Raw genomic sequence first — 22468 nt, 5'->3', positions numbered from 1 at the left:
TTTAGGGGTTTAAGTAATCTGCCATTCATAACCTGAAAGAAATTTCCAAATGCCCTCCATCCTGTTCTTATTCTTCTAGCTATTTTGCTCTCAGGACCCCGATCTGCAGCCACTGCCTGCCCGCAGTGCATGTTTTCTTTTACCACTTCAAGCGCCTCTCTTCCTATCGTAAATTGCAGTTTCCTTCCAAGACGAAGCCGCCGCGGTGGCTCAGTGGTTATGGTGCTCGGCTGCTGGCTCGAAAGGAGCGGGTTCGATCCGGGCCACGGCGGTCGAATTTCGAGATTGGCGGAGTTCCAGAGGCCCGTGTAGTGTGTGATGTCAGTGCAAGTTAACGATCCCCAGTTGGTCAAAATTTGCGGAGCCCTTCACTACGGCGTCCCTTATAGCCTGAGTAGCTTTGGGACGTTGAACCCCCCATAAACCACATACAAACCTTCGGAGACTGCTGAATGTTTCTTCAGTTTTCTGGATATTAACTTTTAGACCAACCACTCTGCTTTGCTTAATTGTCTAAGTCACTGATCTTGCCTTGCAATAGACCTCTCCCGGCCTACGGCACGGATGACGTTTTTGGATGACAGGTGAAAGATGTGGCTTGTAGTGGCTGTAAAAACATTTCGCAGCTGACGGCGTGGTGCAGTGGATTTGGTCGCATGTATTCACAATTCTCTATGTTTCAAGCAAAAAATGCTTTTAGCTACCATTGTTGGCGACCTTGGGTTTACGTCGGGCCAAACCGGAAAGCCAAAATACGGGCACCTATTTCCCGTCATCCGGGCACTCATTTTCCGTCATCTGGGAGCCGAAACGTGATCAACCGGCCACAGAAGGAAATTAACGAGACGAGACCTTCGCTCTCAGCCCTCGTACAGAACCGGCATACAAACTATGATACAAACCCTAGAAGAAAAAGGGGCGCTGCTCGGAACAACGACTTCCGCGCCGTCGCCATGGATAGCGCCACGATCCTATACACCCACGCACGTAGAAGACCGTCCGACGCCTGCTGTCGAGGCGGCAGCAGTTTGAAGCGCGTTCGGGCACTTGGAACCAAGTCTGTCACTGTGCTGCGGCGTCAGTTCATGGCGGTTGCCCTTTTGGCAGGGTGATGTGTATGCGCTCGGGGAGCACTCCAACGTGCTTCTTTTATTACGCGTTGCGCAAATAAACGCGCGCTCTAGAATGCTTCTCCCAGCTAAACGGGTCCATTGTCAGAGCTCAAATTACCCACAGATATGGCATTTGGTCAGCAGAATAGTATCATGCTACACTTGTTTGTGTTACTTGCCATCTCGTTGTCGGACGAGGAGATTCGGAAAGAGAGAGGGTTCTGTATGGGGTCGGGTATTTTGCAAAAGGTTTGAAGACGCTTTTTAAACGGCTTTATCGATGAACACAATAAACGCAGTTTGTCCAAAACTCCACTAAATTTCCAGTCTTTGGTGAAGGAGCATCTTCAAACATTCCACAAGCCCCCCCCCCCCCCCCCCCCTCGCCTGCCAAATGTCCACGGCCGAAAACCGAGATGGCGCCACCGGTGCGATCGCTCACAGAACGGCGCAGACGATGCGAATATGCGACTTTTTATGATCGATTCAGGCAAGTAACCCCAAACAAATATAACATAAACGGTTCTGCCGACCAAATGCTATGTCTGTGCTAAATTTGAGAATGAACAATCCACCCGTTTAGCTGGGAGAAACATTCTGCTGCACGCATATATTTCTGCAACAGTCTCTACATTCTTGTCAGGCCTGCGTCGAGTCGTGGCCGCGTACGCTTCTGCATCGTTCTGCACTCGAATGTCGTCACCGTCAAAGCTGCTTAAGCCGAGGAACGGAGCCTTATGAAAGGAGAGGTAGGAAACGTACTGCGGAACGCGATCGCTTTGCGAGTTATACGCAACAGCAGAAGACTGCTCGCCCCTGCCGAAAACGCCATGGACCACTGTGCTTTGTCCGTACCGATTTCGTGCTTACGTCTACTCCCGATTACGGTAGAGGCAGTAATTGTTTCTCAATGCCATAAAGTTTTTGCGTGGTTGTGTGTGCCAACGGATCGTAGAAGACCAGATACATATATTCTTTCCGCTTTCTGAATAGTGAAAACGGGCGAAAAAATGGTTCTGCAACCGATCAAAATGACTAACGTCGAGCACTGTCATGATTTGCAGGGTGCACTTCGCTGCCTCGCGCGTCCAAGTATTTTTGGTTGAACAAGCAAGTACTTAGCTTTATTATTCTCCTGAATGAATAGCGCTGAATAGCATGACCGATCGAGCGGTCAAAGCCACGGGTGGCACGCGACCGATGGAAGTGCTCAAAGAACTTCTAGATCTGTAGTTTATTCCAGTATGCGGCAGGTCGTGATTAAGAAGCAAGCTTCTGTCACGGGATGCCTGGAAGAGTCATGCCAGCACCTTGGCCGTTCTAGTACAGCCGAATGCGTCGCAACCGGGAATCACCTGCTCGTTCAAGCGCTGGCGTATCCGAGTCGAAAAACTGTTGTGCTGGTGTCATTTAAGTGCGCTCTAAAAGATTACTGCGCTCTGAATGAATTTTATGCAGTGTTGTACAAAACGCGCTTAATCACCCCCCTATTGCGCGTACAGCTGGTCCTTGCGATGCGCACCGGATTTATTTCTTTCGTCTTTTTGCGCACCGTAGCAATACTTTATTTAAAAGCGAGAAGTCAGCCTCTTGTGCAGATTGGCTCGTGGCAGGAGATTTTACAGTGCCTTATTCGTATCAGCGCGCCGCAGCCGCCACGCATGGCGATTTTTATACAGAACATGCAGTAGAAAAAGAGGGTCCCGAGCGCCGGAGTATATTCGCCTGCTTGTACTGCAGCAGGTACCACCGTAGTCTCTTTACGGTGTCGCGTCTAGAAGAACGAAAGGTAGGCTGTCTTCGGATTTGCTTGATTTGTTCCGTTACGGTGCTGGTGAAACTAAGCTAGTGAAGTGCGGAAGAATGTAGTGGTCTGTTTTTCCAGAAAAAAGTATGCTTTCACTAAAATTTGACGCAGGGTAATGAAGCTTGCATTAGCATAAAACGCAGAGCAGCTGTTACCAGAAACACATTGCCGCGTGTGCGTTCATTGGGCAGACAGCCTTGTAAGAAGTCAAGAGTGAACTGTGTCTTTTGCCTATTCATAATTCAGCTAATAGCCACGACAATTGCAAGCGCAAGTCGAAGCATGCAGCCAGTACGGCGTCTAGAATGTCTTGGCCGGAGAATTTTTTTTAACACGCACGTAATCGGAGGGTCGACAGCGAAACCATTTATCCCTACGCGCCCTTATTTTTTAGTACTTTCGTAGAACGCTTTTGGCTTCGCTCACTCTATTAACGTAGGTTTCTCCCCAAGCAACCTTGCGTGAGAAGTCATGAGTGACATGCCTGCTCATAATTCAGCTAGTGGCTGCCTCAACTGTCATTCGTAGTCATTCGTAGCATGCAGCGCAGCCATTTATTTTTGCTTGCCCTCATTTTTCAGTGCTTTCTTATCATTTCGGATTTATCTTGTCCTTAATTGGGCTTCGCCCGCACTGTTAACGTAGGCTGCCCTCCATAAACTTTGCAGTGGCCTGATGGCAGACCAGCCTCCGCGGAGTGCCACCCAACGAGTACTGCGGGCTGCGGCTCGGTTCTTCAGGCCTGCCCGAAGCCTCGGCTACACGACCGTTGAACAAGCGGAACTGACCACACGCCGCGACGATGAAGGTGAAGAAATGGTTCTGTTCGAGGCCCTGACTGACATTCGACGCCGTTCCGAGCCCCAGCAGCCCTCTCATACTGAACAGCAGGAAACTGCCACGGCGGGTTCTCACTCCGGAGTGCGCGTTCCGTCGGGCGACGAGCGCCCGCTAGGCCGCGCACCTTCCGAAGAGTCATTGAGCTCCGACAACTTTTTGCCGTACGGTTCCACGCGCCGCATTGCCAAATGCTGCAGGGAAAGCAAGCTGCGCTGCTGCCTGCTAATAGGATTGGCCTGCGCCGTCGGGGTGGTCACTCGAGCCTTTTTAATCGCTATCACCGTGGGCTCCACGCCGGCGCCGGATACGTCCTCCGCCTCACCGCCGTGGCTTCCCTGGCTTGAGCGCCTGGAAGACAACGGCCTTCCGCGCCTGCTCCTGTGGAACCCCGGCAAATCCGGGCAACCCTCTTTGAATTCTAGTGTCAATGGCGATGTCAATGATAACCATTCTCTGTTAAATACTATTTTTTGCGAGGACAGCCGTCAGCTGGCTGTGTGCGAGATCACTGCCAACCGCCGCCGACTCATCAGGAGCGACGCGATCGTTTTCTACTCGGACAACTTTACCATTAATGACGCTCCTGCCTGGCGTGCAGTACCTCAGATGTGGGTCTACTGGGCTAGACAGAGCCGACCGCCGCTGGGCAAGGTCACCGCCGGTAACCCGTCCCTCTCTATGCCTGTCGTTGCGCACGTGTTTAATTGGACCATGTCCAAGAGGGAAGACGCGGATGTCGTGACTCCTCATAAGACGTTCCGCTGCCAAGATTCCAGGAACAAGGCGCAAGCAAAACCTCTTGATCGACAAGATACCGCTATCTCCCTACCGCGGAAGGGAGAGGTTGCGTGGATCCTTGATGACTGCGAGAAGGATGGCTACAAAAACGAAACCAAAACTTCGCGCCCAGGTAAAGACAAGTCCGGCAAGACTGGCGGCACCGTACGCCTGCGCCTGTTTCCGGCTTGCGGGGCAACCTTTTGCGCGACTCCAACTGAATGTGTCCGCTACATTGCCAAGCGCTATCATTTTATTGTGGTCAGTCTGTGGCCCAAGTGCTTCCAGACCGCGTACGAGGTGATATACGAGGCCTTCAAGTACGACTTGGTTCCAGTAGTCCTGATGCCACCCAAAGTAAAACTGAACGTGCCGGAAAGTTCAGTCATCACGTCGACAAAGCTGCAGGGCGAGGGCAAACTGGCCAAGTATCTGCGAAACCTGTTGGATAATCCGGACAAGTACCAGGGCTTTTTCGCTTGGAAGCAGCGCTGCTCGGAGATTCCCCCGGCCGACGACTTGTGCGCTCTGTGCCACGCGATGTGGGAAACCCGCATGCGACCGCGGCAGCCCTCCAACGTTCTGAAGTGGTGGACCAGATTCACATCGTGCACGCGTGAACCGCTCTACGGTTTGGATTCGGCGTTCGTATAGGAGCTAGAAGGAACTCCACCGGACTTCAAGTCGCCTGCCCACTGGCCGCCGACTTGAACTACTTAGCGACTCAGTAGTGCAAGCTTTGCGAAGGACCATGCTGCTTTGCTGTTTTAGTACTCTTCTGGGTACCGATCTGCGGCACCCCTGACAGCCTTACGCGAGCATTTATTTACTATGTGGTTGCTGTTCTGGGAACAGAAGTTTTAGTTTGAACTGTGCTATGTACCCATGAGCCAATAACGCTTTTTATCTGCAGCCAGCTACTGTGCTTTTATTGTAGTTTATTCGAACAGACAGATTGCCTGTCGCCTTTCACTTTACGTCGACGACAGGAGTCGTCCAGGAAGCAATTAAAACGAATAAAACTGCTGTTTTCGGACCCAATGTTGAGATTTTCACTCCATGAGTAAACTTACTAGCTTTCGTACATTAGTATGAGTGCCATTATACGCGGCCGGTTCTTGTGATAGGCCTCTTGTGTAAAAGTTTACGCTACATTATGGCACAACGTCGGACAGGACAGCAACAGCAATATCTACGTGTTTTGATCACGCGCATTTAGCAGGGTGTCGTGGGAGTGTCTCTGAAGAGCAGCTCAAGAAACGTGGTTTTATGACCCATTCTAAGAGTTTTCTGCAAGTCACCGCTACAGGGTAACACATCATACTAAGCAGTACCATCATCTGTTCGAGTTGGTTCAAGTTCATGATGACATGGCAAAACGCAGCTAAGCCTGTTTTCCGCTAACCCAGTGAACTCTTCTGCAGGGTATGAATAACGTGTTCTTTTTACGCCGTTGGGCTGCCCAAACAGACGGCCAGTTTCTTTTGTAGTTCGTGTTCGCTCGGAGTCGCCTAGGTTCTGCTTCCGCGCATGCGCTTTGTTGTTTCCATATCGCTGCTCTTGTAATGTCTAGTGGATTCGTGCGTCAACCATTCTTGGACAAATCAACGTGTTAGGAGAGTTAGTTTTCGTGCGTGTGACAGACAGGACACAAAGGGAAAGGCGCAACACACTGCTGTGCTGTACCCCTTCTTCTGTGTCCCGTCTCTAGCCGATTAACCATGGGACCATGATTTTGTGCTTTCAACCAGAGTGGGGAGTGCGATACGCCTGGGCAATATCACGTCGGAACGTTTTGTTGACTTACTACACTTCAGAGAGTAAAACCGCGAACACTGTTCTCAGCTTTTTCTTGCGATGCGACTTGCTGCGAGACAGTGGAGCATTTGCTTGAAACTTTAGATGCGGATGAGTCACCTCGGTGTGCATAATCACAGAAGGCGCTGCTTTGCACAAAGTGTTTATTGCATGGAATAATCATCGCCGTCTTGCGGAGCATCGCACAAACTGCGTTTGTGCATACATACCCAAACAATATCAAACAAGAAATAAAACCAGCGAAAAAGACGCACATAGTGTAACTGAGAAGATAGGAAGCGGCTGGGCTACGAACTGCTTAGTGTAAAGTTTTCAAATCAAATCAAATCAAAAATTTATTTTCAACATTACAATGTTGATGGCTTCCGTGACAAAAAGCTGTGAGGACAGCTTGACTAGGTCAGGGAACCATTTTGGCAGCAGCGACTTCATATACACTTCAATAATTCAAATACAAATGAAATGTGCAACAGAATACATACATTGTCTTACTTACTGAGTACAATAGTTAAAATGCAAGTGAATATTGTAATGGAATACACGGACTTCATTCATCAACTTAACTACGCCACAAAAGAACAATGTGCACCCCTACAATAAAACTACGCAACAAACGAATAAAAATTAGTACCATAAAGCGTTTTACCCATGAGATCCCGATGAGAAGGCAAACACACACACACACACTCACTCTGTATGCCGAATTTCACAATTACCACTCAAAATCATATAACAGTCTTAGAAAATTGCCCAGAAACAAACATGCTGCGCAATGCGGTGCGCGTTAGGGCAATGGAACCAGAAAATTGTGTTTTAATCTTGTTTAATAGAAATGGTACGTTGTACGTTAATGTTTGCAGAAGATAATTAGTGCGTGGCCGCGGTACATACCATTCCTCAGACGCTCTGGTTCGATATGTGCTAGTTTGCAAAGTAAGAGTACACAGCTCCTTCAGGAACTGCTGGTAAGATACACTTGAGAAGTACAGCAGGCATAGTAGACGGTAATCGTAAATCTGTTGTATACTGACCAACTTGAACTGAGTAAAGAGGTCATGAGTGTGGTGAAAGTATGAAACATTAGCAATGCAACGAACAGCTTTCTTTTCGAGCCTATGTAGTATAGTTATGTTTTTTTTAGTAGTCGTGGCCCAAATTAACGTGCAGTAGTTAATGTGGGACCGAAAGACGGAGTGAAAAACTTGAAGTTTAATGTTAGTTGGAAAAATATCTCGAGATCGACGTATTAAGCCAACAGTGGAAGAGAGTTTTTTCACCAGTTGCTGTATATGCGCATCCCAAGTCATACGGTGCGATAGTACCACTCCTAAAACCTTGTGCTCTTTGACTATATCGATTGTAGAGCTGCCCAAGCGGAGCCCGCCAATCAAACTTACTGGTTTGTTTTTTGAAGCAAACAGAATGGCTTTTGATTTTTTAGGATTTATTCTTAAACAGTTTTTGCTCGACCAATCAAGCAATTTGCAGAGAGTTTCATTAGCGGTATGCAGTAGGTGAAAACTATTATCTGATGTGAAAAACAAGCTGGTATCATCAGCGTACAAAACAAACTTGACATGCTTATCAATACGAACCACATCGTTCACATAGATATTAAACAAAAACGGTCCCAAAACGCTGCCTTGAGGGACTCCGCATGGTATTTCTTTAAAGGACGACAGACTGCCATCGATAACTACAGACTGCATGCGTGTTGCAAGGTATGACTTTAAGAGTGAATGGGGTATGCCCCGAATGCCATAGTGATACAGTTTATTAAGGAGAACAGTATGGTTGAGGCAGTCGAAAGCTTTGCTATAATCTACAAACACCCCAAGCGTTAGTTTATTTGCATCCATGTTTTTGAGTATCAATTCCTTTTGAATCAAAAGGGCAGACTCGGTAGAGCACCCTTTTCTGAACCCATGCTGACATTCAGAAAGAAGTTTATGCTTGGTAAAAAAGGGGTCGAGACGAGACAGAATAACTTTTTCAAGACCTTTTGAAAACACTGGGAGAACTGACACTGGTCGGTAGTTGGCAGCATCATTTTTGTCGCCACCTTTATATATAACTGAAACTTTTGCGCGTTTCATGTTTAGTGGAAAAAAACCCGTCTCCAAAGCAAGGTTATAAATGTGCACCAGGGCTGGACAGATGACGTCGAGGACGTATTTCACCGGTCGGACCTGGATATTATCTATGTCAAGGCTTTTACTGTTCTTTAGTGACGTAAATATGTTGTAAACCTCAGCTGTATTAGTTGGCACCATAAAAACAGTGTTCAAGAGGTTGTCGTCAAGGACGCAAGACGTTACAGAAGGAGCAGCATTGTTAGTCATGGCAGTTATGTAGTGGGTGTTGAAATGCTCTGCTAGAGCACCTTCAGTAAGCAGTTGACCTTCGACAGTCATCTGAAACTGATTAGGCGCAGCTGTACGCAGGCCGAGTGCGTCGTTCACAATCTTCCAGATCCGATCAGGACGAGATGTCGAGGCATCCTGAATCAGCTGCTGAAAGTACTGCACTTTGGCTTTCCTTAGTTCTGATGTGATTCGATTGCGTAGTTCCTTGAACTCTGCAAATATGGAAGGCTTACGCGTTTTTAAGAACAGAGCGAAAAGCTTATTTTTATCTTCAATCATTTTTACCTGCTCGATGCCGATCCAAGGTTTTCTTATCGATCGACGCTGCCTAACAGATTTCAGTTTGAAGCATGCCTTGTAATGGGCAGAAAAAATAGTCATAAAAGTGTCGTATGCTTTATCTGCAGTACTTTCTGCAAAAACCTCAGACCAGTCAGTGCTAATAATTTTGTTCCTAAAATCATCGAGACTGGTGTCATTTATAGATTGAAAAATGAACTTTGAACGAGAAGGTTTGCGACCCACAGCGACGTCTGAATAAGCCATAAAAACAGGACAATGATCACTCAGGCTGCAATTGACGGTTCCGGCTGCGGTTACTGGTGTGTTGCTGTTCGTAATCAATAGGTCCAAAGCCGATGCAGTTGTTGATGTGACACGCGTTGGTGTTTTAATGACGTTTTGAAACCCACAGGCTGCAAGTTTGTTGTTCAGTTCAGTAGAAGAGGTATTACCTGCAGTAACATTAATATTAAAATCTCCACCAAGAACCAGCCGCAATCGTTCGAAGGATGCATATTCGAGTAGGTTATCCACAAAGTCCATGAATCTTTTAACATCGCCTGAAGGAGGTCGGTATACGACAGCGAAAAGAGTGCTCTCTTGTTGCAAACAAAGTGCTTCATAATGTTTGGTGATATCGGTAAACTGGGACACCTTCTCACTTGATAAACTGTCAGAAATGTACATGCCAACGCCGCCACCACGCTTGCCGGTTCGATTGATAAAAAAAATTATTATAACCAGGTAGCAAAGGCGCACAGTTGCTCGTTGTGCACCAAGTTTCAGTTAGCATGATAACATTAAATCGGAAAGAAAACTGTTCAATGAAAAGAGCAAATTCATCGTGTTTTTTTGCCAGAGAACGGATGTTAAGGTGAATAAAGGATACTGTGCTTTTTGCAGATGAGCACAGTTTAGCTGTTCTAGGTTCAACAAACTGCTGATATAAGACATCAGAAAGACTGAACATTTTATGGTAGCTGCAATTCGCACCGCTTCATTAACAAAACCATTCAGGAGATCTTAGTAAGGTCGTCCACAGACTCAATGTGAACAACATCGCTACCCTCAGTTTTCCGTGCCAATATTTTGCCATTGCGTGTCCACACGAACCGCCATTCACATGCTTTCTTACGTGCAATGAGGCTCATACTCGTACGTACAGGGCACTCAGTCACATTCGCTATCACATCAACCTTCCGTCGTGGAAACAAAGTTTACAATGACCATAGCACCTTCTATCTTACCTTGATCTCACAGTTATCGTTGCCTACTTCTAGCACAAAAACATCTTTGCAAAAGCAGCATCATATAATCATTACAGAATACAAAGTTACACTCAGTAAAAGAGCCCAAATTGGGGCGCTCTCAGCGCATAGGTATCAAACAATAAAAACACAACATGCAGGACAGAATACACATGTCTATTCTGTTCTGCATGCTGTGTTTTTATTGTTTGATATGTGTACTCTTTCACTCTAAATTTTGTTTTCACGACGGAAGGTTGATGTCATGGGGATTGTGAGAGGGTCATGCGACTAAATGCGCTGTATATGTTTGGGCCCTGAACTTTGCAATAGATAGTAGTCCGGCCGCTTTCCTATCGTGTTCTCAGTTTTCCCGTGCGCCTCTTTTTGGATGGTTTAATTTCTTGTTTCAATGCACCACCTAGCCCAACAACGTGTTTTACTCAATATTAAACGAATCAGTGTGCAAAGTAGTCGTCTTTCGTTTCTACATGCTCTAAAATGTTTTAGGCAAATGTGCTGAGAATGCCAAAACAGCCAGAAACGTGTAATGGAAGGCTAATAAATATTTCAGTTTACGACGAAATTAAACTTGGGGCTGCATGTTACAGCTATAGCTGTTAAGACGAAGGTAACCTGCCAGTGCTTCTTCTTCGTAGCCGTAGTGCAAAAGCGCTCGCGCAGCTGAACGTGACCGAGTATAGGGCCTATCCGATAGGCGAAACATTCCTGCAGAATGAATACTCCTCTTTCATCTCCTTGATTTCGACTAGGGTGTCATAAACTTGCATTGGTTCCGCGATCCATTCTGCTAACTTCCTGTCTCTTAACGTTAAACCTGTCATGTTCCTTCCCGTAGCCCGTTAAGCAATCCTCGAATTTTAAGTTGAACCCTTTTCGTTAGCATCCACGCTTCTGCCCCGCAGGTGAGTACCTGCAAGGTACACAGCTGTTATATACGTTTAACAGTATCGCGTTAAAAGCCCCGTTTTCTAGAAAACCCACCGTTGTCGTGAGCGAAAAATCACGAGCATGACTCTGGCAGGCGGTGCCCGGAAAGCAACCAAGCAGGCAGGTGGGCCTCCTAGGTCACGTGTCCGTGAGGCGCCACGGCAAAGTGCGCACCGAATAGTGAGCTTACTGCCCACAGTGGCAGGTGGCAGTTTAATTAATGATGGGCGATTTGGCAAGAGCAACCTATGACGCACAAGGCCCACCGCTTGGAGCACCTGCCATCGCTGAGCAGTGGCGCATCGCTTAACCGCTGCAACACGGCGCTAGGAGGGGCAAGAGGACTCCCATGGATGTACGAATATAAAGTAGAGTATGACCTTCTGCATATATGGCAACTAACGCATCAAGATATCGCGTCATGCACTTAAGGCGGATCTAAAAATGTCGCCTTCCAATTTTTCTCCTTCCGAATTTCAGTAATCTGCCATTCATGAGCTGAAAATAATTGCCAAATGCCCTCCATCCTGCTCTAATTCTTCTAGCTATTTCACTTTCAGGACCCCGATCTGAAGTCACTACCTGCCCCAAGTATTTGTTTTCTTTTACCACTTCAAGCGCCTGGCTTCCTATCCTAAACTGCTGTCCCTTCCGAGACATGGTGAAAGCTACTTCAATTTTCTGGATATTAATTTTTATACCGACCATTTTGCTTTGCCTGTCTAGGTCATTTGTCATACTTTGCAATAGACCTCTCCTGACTACGTCACGGATGAAGATTCGAGGGAGAGGCGAAGGGCGTGGCTTGGAGTGGCTGGCAGAACATTCAGCCGCTGGCTTCGTGGTGCAGTGGATTTGGTCTCGTGTAGTGACAGATCGCTGCGTTTTAAGGATGAAATGCTTTTAGCTCCCGTTGTCGGCAGTGTGGTGACGTCACGCCGAGACCAAGAGCCAACATCCGGGCACTGAATTCTACTCATCCGGGCACTGAAACGAGAGCATCCGGGCACCGTACGAGATTTAACGAGACTCTCTAAGACAGAGGACCGGGCTTCCGCGCCGTCCCCAAGGATGGCACTACGGTCCCACACTCACGCATGTAATAGACCAGCCGCTGGGCCTTAAGATTATCACGTTTCCCCCTTTGGCAATCAGATGTATACACGCTCGCGGAGTATTCGAACGCGCTGCAGATACATTCATGTCACGCCTGCGTGTCGTCGTGTCCGCGTACGCTTCTGCATCGTCCTGAATTTCAATGCCGCTACCGTCAGAGCTGCTTAAGCCGAGCAATGGAGCCTGTTGAAACGAGAGATAGGAAGCGTCTTGCGGAAAGCGATCGCTTTGCGAGTGATACGCCACAGGAGAAGACTGCTCGCCCCTGCCGACAACGCCAGATTGTGCGGCCGCTCCCGAAAGCGACAAGGCAGCCACGGTTCACGGCTGCCTGCCTAAGCCCGCACTATTGCAGGCGATCGCTTCGACGCAACAAGAAGAGTGTGGTTTGGTATGTTGAACACTAGACCCATTTCAAGATTTTCAATACTGCCATCCACAACAAATGTGTTATGCCCGTAAACATATCATGCTTACTCTTCTCTCGGGTACGGGAGAGGCAGAGATTTTTTCTCAATAACACTCGAATTTATGCGTGATGGAATCTGCTAATCGATGGAAGACCAGCTCCAGCTAGAAATGGTTCCTGGAACAGTGCAGAGGGCAAAGTGAGAGACGTCGAGCGCTTTCAGGACTTGCGGCGTGCACTTGGTTGCAGTCAGTAGCACTCGGTTTTTGAACGTCCAAGTATTTTTGGGTCAACAAGCAAGCACATAGTTTGCTGTGTTATCCTCCCGAACGAATCGTGCTGAATTATGACAGATCGGGCGCTCAATGTGCCGGATGGCATCCGACTGCTAGAGGTACTAAAATAACAACTATATAGGCATTTGTAGTTTATTCCAATGTTGCAGGTCGTGGTCAAGAAACCAGCTTCTGTCACGACACTGCTGCCAGGGGAGTACCAACGCCTAGGCCGCTCAGTACAGCCGAATGCCTCACAACCCAGAATCGTAACCTACCGTGCCCGCTAAACCGCTGTCGTGTTCGAGGCGAAAAGCTGTTGTGCTGATGTCATTTATGTGTATTTTTAAAGATTAGCGCGCTTGCATAATTATTGTGACGAAGAAGACGGAGCTTTTTTTTATGCAGATGCGGGTTCATTCGCTCAGACTTTTGAGCGGCTTGTGGAGAAGTAGAAATATTGGAGCATTTCCGACTTTCTTGCAGGAGGTTCTCATATCAGAGAAAGATTCATCTAGAAATTCCCATTAATAGGTTTGGACTCACTTTGTCGGTCCCGCTTCTTCATTCCTTCGGTGCTAGTGCCAGGCGTTTGGCATTGCATCAAGTTTGCGAATGCCTCCACAATTACATACTAGCTATCGGCAGATTTTCTTGCGGCAGATTCTTTTATTTCGTCAGGCTTGCCAGGCATATTCATAGAGTCACTGCTTACGAGGAAGCTGGGGCGAACAGGACAGAGGTGAAGTGGGAGAGTAGAATTGAATCAATGAAGTTATCAAGCTCCAGATTACCGCTGGCCTGAACTTTCAGAACGTGTACAATAGCCAGCTGAAGTGCACTTTGCAAAAGGCTCTTTATAGCACATTTTAAGCAACAAACTCAGTGTTTACAATAAAATACGAACAAAAGAGGGACGCGCATCAAATTGCCTCGTCAACGTTTTGACAAAGGACTTGCCTTCGCCTTCGTCGGGACACCTCTTGCGAAACGTAGACTACGCTACCTCAGACTTCCCTTTTCTAGATCATTTTGTATTATAAGAAACCAGGCTATCTGCCCCCTTCATATAATGATTGTTTGATTTGTTCTGGGCGAATAAAAGCTTGAAAACACTGGAGTTTTAGGAAAGGGTTCCCAAACCTTGTGGTCTTAAAGAAGTTCGCATGTGTCAGAATGCACATGCGCAGAAAGAAAGGCATGCTTTGCCACTTAGGTTAACGTTAACGGCTAACGGTATTTTGGCAAAATATCGTGCTCCTCAAAACCACTGTACTTTCGGGCAACATGGCGGGCGCGGTCGAAGCGATGCCTATCGCTTCACACCAATTCGTCGTTCCCGCTCCATAGTGTCTCACGTTAGCGGCAAATGAAAGAATCAAGAAGCTTTTTCCTTTGTTTAAAGATGTCCTCGCCGCAAGATTTTGCGACAAAACGCGGCATATTTTCAGATTGCTTACGGATTCAGAGAAACTAGGCTTAGTGAGAACTATAGTCTTCGGTTACCACGGAGGTGAGTTGAACAGTTTCATGTTTTGTGGATCTGAAAACGAAGTCGCAAAACATCTGCGTTGTGTTAATACCTTCTTTGATTATTGTTCAGAAGTTATATTGAAACCTCTGAGAGTAAAACAAAGAATAAGTTATATTAGTGATCCTTAACATTGGGTGCTTTTCTTGTCGACCGAAATGGCGCTGCAAGTGGCAACACATTCCATAAAAAAGATTGAAAACGTTGCCAGTGTGATGCCTTTGTTTCGGTTGGTTTGGTTTATGGGCGTTTAACGTCCGAAGCGACGCAGGCTATGAGGGACGCCGTAGTAAAGGGATCCGGAAACTTCGAGCATGTGGGGTTTTTTAACGTGCACTGACATCGCACAGTACACGGACCCGTAGAATTTCGCCTCCATCTAAAATCGGCCGCCGCGGCCGGGATCGAACCCGCGTCTTTCGGGTCAGCAGCCGAGCGCCATAACCACTGAGCCACCGCGGCGGGGCTGTTTCGGTTAATAAGTGCGCATAATATGCTGCTGAAAAGTAACCGGGTATATGAAACAACAGGGCATTACAAGCTTGTTGTTCTCTTTTTAGCACTTTCCCTTTCAGCCCTAATGGCGCTGCAGTCAGTGAATGCAAGGCTGTTGCGTGCGTAGGAGAGTTGGGATAACTCCTATTCGAAACGTCCCCGGAGCACGAGTCAGTATCGTTGCGGTTCTCTGTTTCTTGGGGCCCCCAAGCGCTGGCTTCCGCTATTATAAAATGCTGTTTGCCTTTTGTGGCATGTGTCGTAAGGTGGCACCGCTATCCATTAAACTCAATCAAAGGGCTCGCGTCCCTGTAATCGAAGACCCTCCCCGTTCATAGTACATCAAACCAGTAAAGTTTTCTTTCTTTTAATTGAAACCAACGCAGGATAGCGGTAAGTGTGAGTAAAAACATTATGAGCCACCATACAAATTTTAAGTAAAAGATACAAATAAATGAGGGACAAAGCCATGCGTAGAGGTATTCTTACAAAGCACCACATGGTGCTGTGCATAAGGCACCAGCAGACGCGGTTTTGAGAACATAACCTGGCAGCAGTGCGGAATTACTTCTGAGAGCACTGAAACCACAAGCTTGAAAATCTAATTCAGCAGGTAGGAATTGGCGCTTGACTGCCAAACAACGCGGTAGTGGTAAGGACGATTGGAAAACACAGTTTCATAATAATACGCGGATCTCGAAAGACCAGCTGAGTTGGCCTTTAAAGGGTCTATGGGCTGAAGACGTTGATATGTGAGCTTAAGACGTCATCCCAATACGGGAAACCTATGAAATGTTTGAGAATAATGGTAACAGAGAATAAAGCAAAAAGACCTAACTGTTTATATTTTGTGACATCTATGCTCGAATAATGTTTACGGAACATAACGACCACAAAACGAAAACAAAAATACGGATCACGTTTTTTTGTCACTAGGAATAGCATGTACCTTTGGACAACATGCATAAGGTGCATCACGGGCGCTTCTTGGCGGAAGGCGAGCTAATTTCCCGCTTCTGAGAAAGAAGGAATAAGCTCACACTTGTTAACACTGATAAAAGGGGTAACAAAGGACTTAAAACTGGAGAAAGAGAGTGCGACAATGCTTGTACCGGGTGCAAAACTGTCACTAGCACCATATAAAGGGTGCAAATACCCGTATTATCTTTTTACGCCTCTCTTTGCTATTTCTATGAGGATAATTTAATTCTTGAATAACTGGAGGAATTAAAAATGAAGGCAAGAAAGTGAGGAAACATTTGTGGATGGTAACGCGAAAAGCGCTGGGTATTTCGTCATGACCAGCGCTCCTTTTTGTTAAAATATTCATTTGAAATGCCCCAGGTTCTGATACAAGATCATCCTCAAACTTCGAACATAGAGCCCAAGTTGGGATATTATATGGTGGTTAAGAAAACGTGCTATGAAAATTAACGTTCACTTTTTCAGCAAAATTTGTTTTCTTGGAGAGCACAGAGACTTCATATATGATTCAGATTATGAATTTATTTTTCTAGAGCGCAGAAGCGTGAGCGTGGTTTGATGCACATGATGGGGAATAGATAAAAACATTAAAAAAATCTTCCATATAATCTTCTGATCGAGCATAACCCAAAAAGTAAAAAAGCCTTATCTGCCATATTTTTTGCAGGGCACAGGGATATTGAGCAATGATTACCGGCTGTGCAAACTACATAGACGACTGTTCAATCGCAATTCATAGAGAACACAACAGCATGCGCATATTGTCCTTACGCAGTCGTAAGGGCAAGAGTACCATGTGTTGAAAATCTGCAGCGAGTGTGGTTAATAGGAAATACATGTAAGCATTAAGTTTTTGTTGGCTTTTGATTCCAGTGGTCCGGATTTTAGGAAGAAGCATAGCAAATCTATCTGAAATTGTTTCGCAAAGAGATGGCATCCAGTCATGAAAAAAGAGACAGGATTTGTCACTTATCTTGAATTGGAGCAAAAAGCTTTAAACGATACGGTGATGTGCACACGCATCCTTCTGCTGAACAAAATTCACAAGGTGACCCCGTGTTCTATGACTTGGAATCAGTCTTAAGCAAAGGTGATCCTCATTCTAGAGAAGGTGATGGAGTCGTTTTCTCAGGTGGTCCAATCTACCGCGAAGGTGATCCAGTCAACTTTCTTGAAGAACTGGCTGGCCGATCATTCTTTGCAGGAGATCTAGATTTTCGTGGAGCTGATCCAGTCCATAGTTGCGGGGAATGGGTTGACACAGGGGATGCCGCCCCAGATGAAACTTCTTTTGGGGAACTGGCTGACGCAGGGGATGTCGCCCCAGATGAAAGTTGTTTTGGGGAACTGGTTAACTCAGGGGATGTCGCCCCAGATGAAACTGCACTTCCCACCGCGGACGCACCAGCGCTTGCCGGCACCCGCTTCGATTTCCGATGCCGACGCGGCTTGATTGCCTTTCCCGCCTTCGCAGATGCTTGAAGTGGATCGAGGGAAGTCTTCAGGGCTTCCTTGCGCTGCTGTGCGTCAGACGTGCCCGGATCAGCGTCTTTCTTCCGATGGGAGAGTACCTCGGGAAGCCACTGGACTGCTACCCCGCTGACCAGGCTCAGCACCGTCGTGATCGTATTGATAGCTAATATGCGCTTGTCTTGAGCGAATGCCTCAATTAATGTGGCCAAGAGAACTCCCGCGCGTCCGATGGAATATGATACGCAGAACCCAATACTTCGTATTGGAGTGGGGAATACCTCCGCGGTATAGCCGTAGTTGACGCACAAAGCCGCAGACGAGGCGCTTAATACCATTATCGCGGACAATGACATCGCGATACTCCAGTTCATTTCGTAGGAGACTGCCTTAAATGCACTGCAGACAAACAGCAGCGCCAGCACAGCGGACAACGTGAGTCTTTGACCTCGATGCTTCATGCTGTAATAGACCACGATGAGGATCAGAATTTTGAAGAGATGTGCCGAAACTTCCAAATTGCTTTCCAAACTCATGAGGCCCAAGCGTGCGCCATAGTAGGCAAATATCACGGCGAACCAGGACAGAAAGATGGACACGGCACGTCGGCGAAAGGAAGCCGCAAGGAGCATGCGCTCCGAGCCACCTGTTCCCGTCCCGGAGGCTGTCTCCCGCTTCTCCAGCTGTCGCTTGAGCGCTCTGAAGGTGGCTCCGGCCTTGGCCATATTCACGCCGTGGGACCTTGCAGCCTTCAGCATAGTGCTCTCAGCCTGGCGAACTCTCCACGTGGTGAGCTGCCACACGGGGAACTCCTCGAGAGAATAGCACAGGGCCAGCACAATGGCCGTGGCCGCGACGAGGAGCGCGTGCGACAGCCTCCAGCTAGGACGGAGCAGCGACAGCGCGGCATACAGCATGGGCGTAACCGTGGTACCGACGCTGTTCGCCAGAAGGATGTACAGGGCTCGGTGCTCGTTTCCCGTCAGTTCATAGAGGACGACAAAGTTCAACACGTTGGTCGCGCTGGCGGTGGCGGAGATGATGAACCGGGCCATGAGGAAGACACCGAAGGCCTGCGTCGAGCCGGCTGCCATGGTGGCGAGCAACATGGTGGCGCCACTCGCCAGGATGACCGGCCTGCGCCCCACGCGGTCTGCCATTATGCCGGCCACGGGCACCAGGCATAGGGAGCCCAGCATGTACACGGAGCTGGAGATGTGGTACAGCCACTTGTGTTCGCAAACGAGGTCCCACATGCTCACGATGCTGTTGCCAACGTTCGTGGTGTCGTAGTCCCACTGGTCACAGGGAACTACGCGGCGCTCCTCTTGGCTGTTGTCCTTAGAGGAGAAAAATGAGCAATGAAGCAAGATTAAGTGTAGCCAAGGAATTCAATGAGAGTATTGTACTCTGAATATACAAGGCTCGCATAGTAAACGCGATTTTGGCGGCGTGCGGCTCTTACAGGAGAGCGGCATTTTCTTGAATTTTCTACAATTATGATATTGTGATATGCATTCTAACGATATATTTGGCGTCTAGTTTCATATTGCTTCAAGGCTTTTCATCGCTACTACTTTCGCCGCTGTTCAGGCCTGGTGCCCTGACCACCCTCGCGAATGAATTTCTGTCCTGCTGCATTTAAAACATTCCACATCCTTACAGCTTTAAAACCTTTAACTACGATGCCCGTGGACCCTGCATGCACGTATTGAAACTTCACGAGCAGCAGAGCTGAAGGATGCTCTTCTTAGCCGTTATACTGACGTCATTTCGTAGTCTGCCTTTGCCATCCGCTGCCAATGGCACGCAGCTTCACAGCCTATAGAGTGCTGGAAGGTGAGAGTGCTTTGATAGCAGCAGACTGATGTCGTCATCTGTCAGCTCCTTTGCGATCATGCCATGTAAGTACATTTCTAGAAAAGTGGCCAAGAGATCTTTTTGACTATTTCATTTTTCACAATTATCCGCTCTAAAGCTGGAAGAGCGGCTCATACGGGATTCCTCGTCCGTCCTTCATCGTTCGACCACGTTCCTACGTGGCACTCGCGGTAACACGGGACGTACTACGTTCGGCGCTGTGAACGTGGATGGTGCTTGTGAACACTCGGAAGGTTCGGTGATACTACACATAAATAGCGTCGAAAGCAGAATATTCGGTAGCTGTCACCATAGCTCAGTTATTAATCACCCGTTGATCAAAAACTACCGATAAAAAAAAGACATCCCGTATGCTCATTGGTTTCGACGACTGTTGGCTTCTGTTATGCATGCCATATCGAGCCCCTCTTTCTATTCCCTTGTCTGCTGTCTCCTTGTGTTTGTTGGCCAACCTGCTGAACAGATCTGGGTCCCTGGCATGAGGAAGCCTCGCTTTCGGGAATTTGACCTCGCCATCCTCTTTTAGTCCGGACATAACCATGAAGACGCCGACAGGCTCTCTCGTGCGCCTGTCGAAGTCGCCACTAGTCTTGATTTTTGCTTGTTGGCCAGAATGCATGATAAAAAGAAGCAGCTCGAATAGAGAAGGACGAAAAGAAGACAACATAGTTTGCGCCGAACTACCAATATTTGTATTGAAAGCAGGGAGCCGCTTTTATACGCAAACCACAACCCACGTGACATCACGTGGGTTGTGATTTGCGACAGGGACGACACGGAACTCCGACACTGGATGACGACATCAGTTTCCTTTGGGCTATTCATTCTTCTGCTTTTTCAACCCAGTAGTGCGTCGATACAGTGTTACGACCCGTCATTGTTTTTTTATAAGGTCAACCAGCCACCATACCTAAATTATGTTCTCGACACCTGCCATGTTCTTGAAAGGAGCCGCGCTCTTTATGAACACTGGCTGCAGATCGCGAGCTCACCTCTTCGTCGTCCCCCCAACTCTTCGAGAGGAAATCCTTTCTGCGTACCACGACGAACCAACCTCTGGACAAATGGGATACTCTGCGAGCACGCTTTCCAAAATACGCGAGCTGTTCTACTGGGCGAACCTTGTCACTGTTAAGCGCATAGTGGACCGTTATGCTCGCCGCTGCGGCCTCGAATGTTTCACTAAAGAGTCTGTATTTGTGCCCATACGCCCCTCACCAAAGTGCACACCCAAAATTTCATTGCCTCTTGAGACAGGTCCAATCCCTGAAGATATCGAAGTTCGGGTACTGGGGCTCTTTATACATCAAGACAGACGGTGAGAAACAACATTGGCCAAACTCCGTCAGGTGGGGGACCAGGTGGGTGAAGATAAGATAAGAACTGGTGGAGATAAGAATAAGCGAGACTTTTCTGAACTTTAAGTATTCTTGTCCATGATGTTCATATATATACGGTCATTTCAAGATGGTAGGGCCAACGGGATTAAAGCGTTAATTTCAGATAAATACTGGCCTATGCCTGAAGTAATTATTAGGCGCCTGCGTGCTACCTGCGATACTAAACACTAATTTTTAGACTTGATTCCCGCAACCATTGGCTCTTAATATGGGACGCCTGGTATGCTGCCTCTTGTATTAATGGGAAGCAATGTTTAAGAGTGCGAGGGTGAATTATTTGGTTGCTGTGTTTCTTTTATCAGGAAATTTAATCTATTTACTTTTGTTGATTCCTTCTAATTGAGGACACCCGGTTATCGGAGCGTCGCGGACAAGCAACATAGGTGACGTTGATTCAGGGCCCACCTAGGATAAGAGATGCCATGGCTGCGACACTTGCTTCTGGCGGTTAACCAAGCAGTTTCTGGAACAGTGAGCAATAGCGCAACTCTTTATACCGATCGCACGAACGTTATGACCCTAGCCCGACCGGGTAACCATTTTAATGGCGGGTTTTTCTATCGTAAGACAAGATGACGGCATCGCTAGGAGGAACACCAGATATTGCCCTATACACCTGCGACTGTAAAAAAGCAAAACTACACGTTGCCTGAGAAGAGGATTTGAGCTTATAACATCTGGTGAATGTGTGGAAGGGGAGCAGACTGCAAAAGGATGGCCTCTGGGCTGCTCCTGCGCGAAAGAAACGCTGTGACACACGACAGAAGCCATTAAGCTCACCGGAACAGGTGGGTCGTACACGGTGCACTTGCTGAAGCTTCCGTCGGCGAGCACGGGAATCGCCACGTTCTTCCACTGCTCGACGGGCCAATCGCGTAAGTCCGGAGGCGGCTGGCACCAGTGGTCCACTGAGCGGCCGATGAGGTGGTAGGCGAACGCGTGCATCAGGAGCAGGATCAGGCTGAGGATGGTGCACAGCAACGCCGACTGCTGCAGCCATCCGTGGCCCAAGATGGCGTAGACATTCTCCTGAATGATTGTGTGCGACTCAGTGCCCACGAAACCTTCCACGAGGGTCCCCGATTTGGGACTAACGTCTGGGCTGCCACCTGCTCTCGGCGGCATGATCTTAAGAAGACGGTGGTAGACGGCGTCGAAACCCTTGTCGGCCAAGTCTGTAGTTCCAAGCGGTAGCTCAGCTTCCGTGTTAAGCACGAGCTGAAGCTTCTGCCAGAGTGCGTTCAGAAAGTGAGGTACGAGCTTGTAATTAGCACCCCACGACAGCTACAAATGTACTGACGGTCAGCCCAGCGGCACTAAACACTCACATTAATAGGAGACTCCGCTGAAACAAAAAGGCTGTTGAAGAGCTGCCAGGGAGCCGGGCATACCAAGGTCGTTTGCTTCTTCTTTGCTCATTGGATTGCTGCTCACGCGGTGCATGCATTCGATAATCAGAAAACAGGTATTTGTTACCAGTGTTTATGAAAGCTCTACAAGGGCAACTGTATCAGCATATATGGCATTTTTAATTGCTTTTGACAGGAAATACATATCTTAACTACAGATATAGCCTGATTAGAATTGCAGGCAATTCAAATTTTCAACGGTGTCATGCGGCCGTCTTGGAAGAATTGCTGAAAAGCCGTCCATGTCGCACTCGTATGAAGAGTGTGGCTTCTAGAGTGATAGCACTAGATGGGTCAG

The 22468-nt window shown here is 47.6% G+C and overlaps 1 protein-coding gene and 1 pseudogene across 1 annotated transcript; one reads left to right on the top strand and one right to left on the bottom strand.

The window, feature by feature from the left end:
• The first annotated feature begins 3594 nt into the window (after positions 1-3594).
• Positions 3595-5247, top strand: LOC149362377 (lewis-type alpha-(1,3)-fucosyltransferase-like; annotated as a pseudogene).
• Positions 5248-17219: 11972 nt separating this feature from the next.
• LOC149362376 (solute carrier family 22 member 7-like) lies at positions 17220-21886 on the bottom strand. The gene is made up of 3 exons (XM_089568282.1): positions 21542-21886; positions 17892-18820; positions 17220-17313 (listed from the first exon to the last, which is right to left on the bottom strand). The coding sequence occupies exons 1-3, from the start codon at positions 21884-21886 to the stop codon at positions 17220-17222; spliced, it is 1368 nt and encodes a 455-aa protein (XP_089424408.1).
• Positions 21887-22468: the final 582 nt, after the last annotated feature.

This window comes from Amblyomma mixtum, chromosome 2 (assembly GCF_055824585.1).
Source record: "Amblyomma mixtum isolate Tamu chromosome 2, ASM5582458v1, whole genome shotgun sequence".
Taxonomy (NCBI): Eukaryota; Metazoa; Arthropoda; class Arachnida; order Ixodida; family Ixodidae; genus Amblyomma; species Amblyomma mixtum.
Note: the sequence above shows the minus strand (reverse complement) of the source record. Positions and strands in the feature narration are given on the sequence as shown.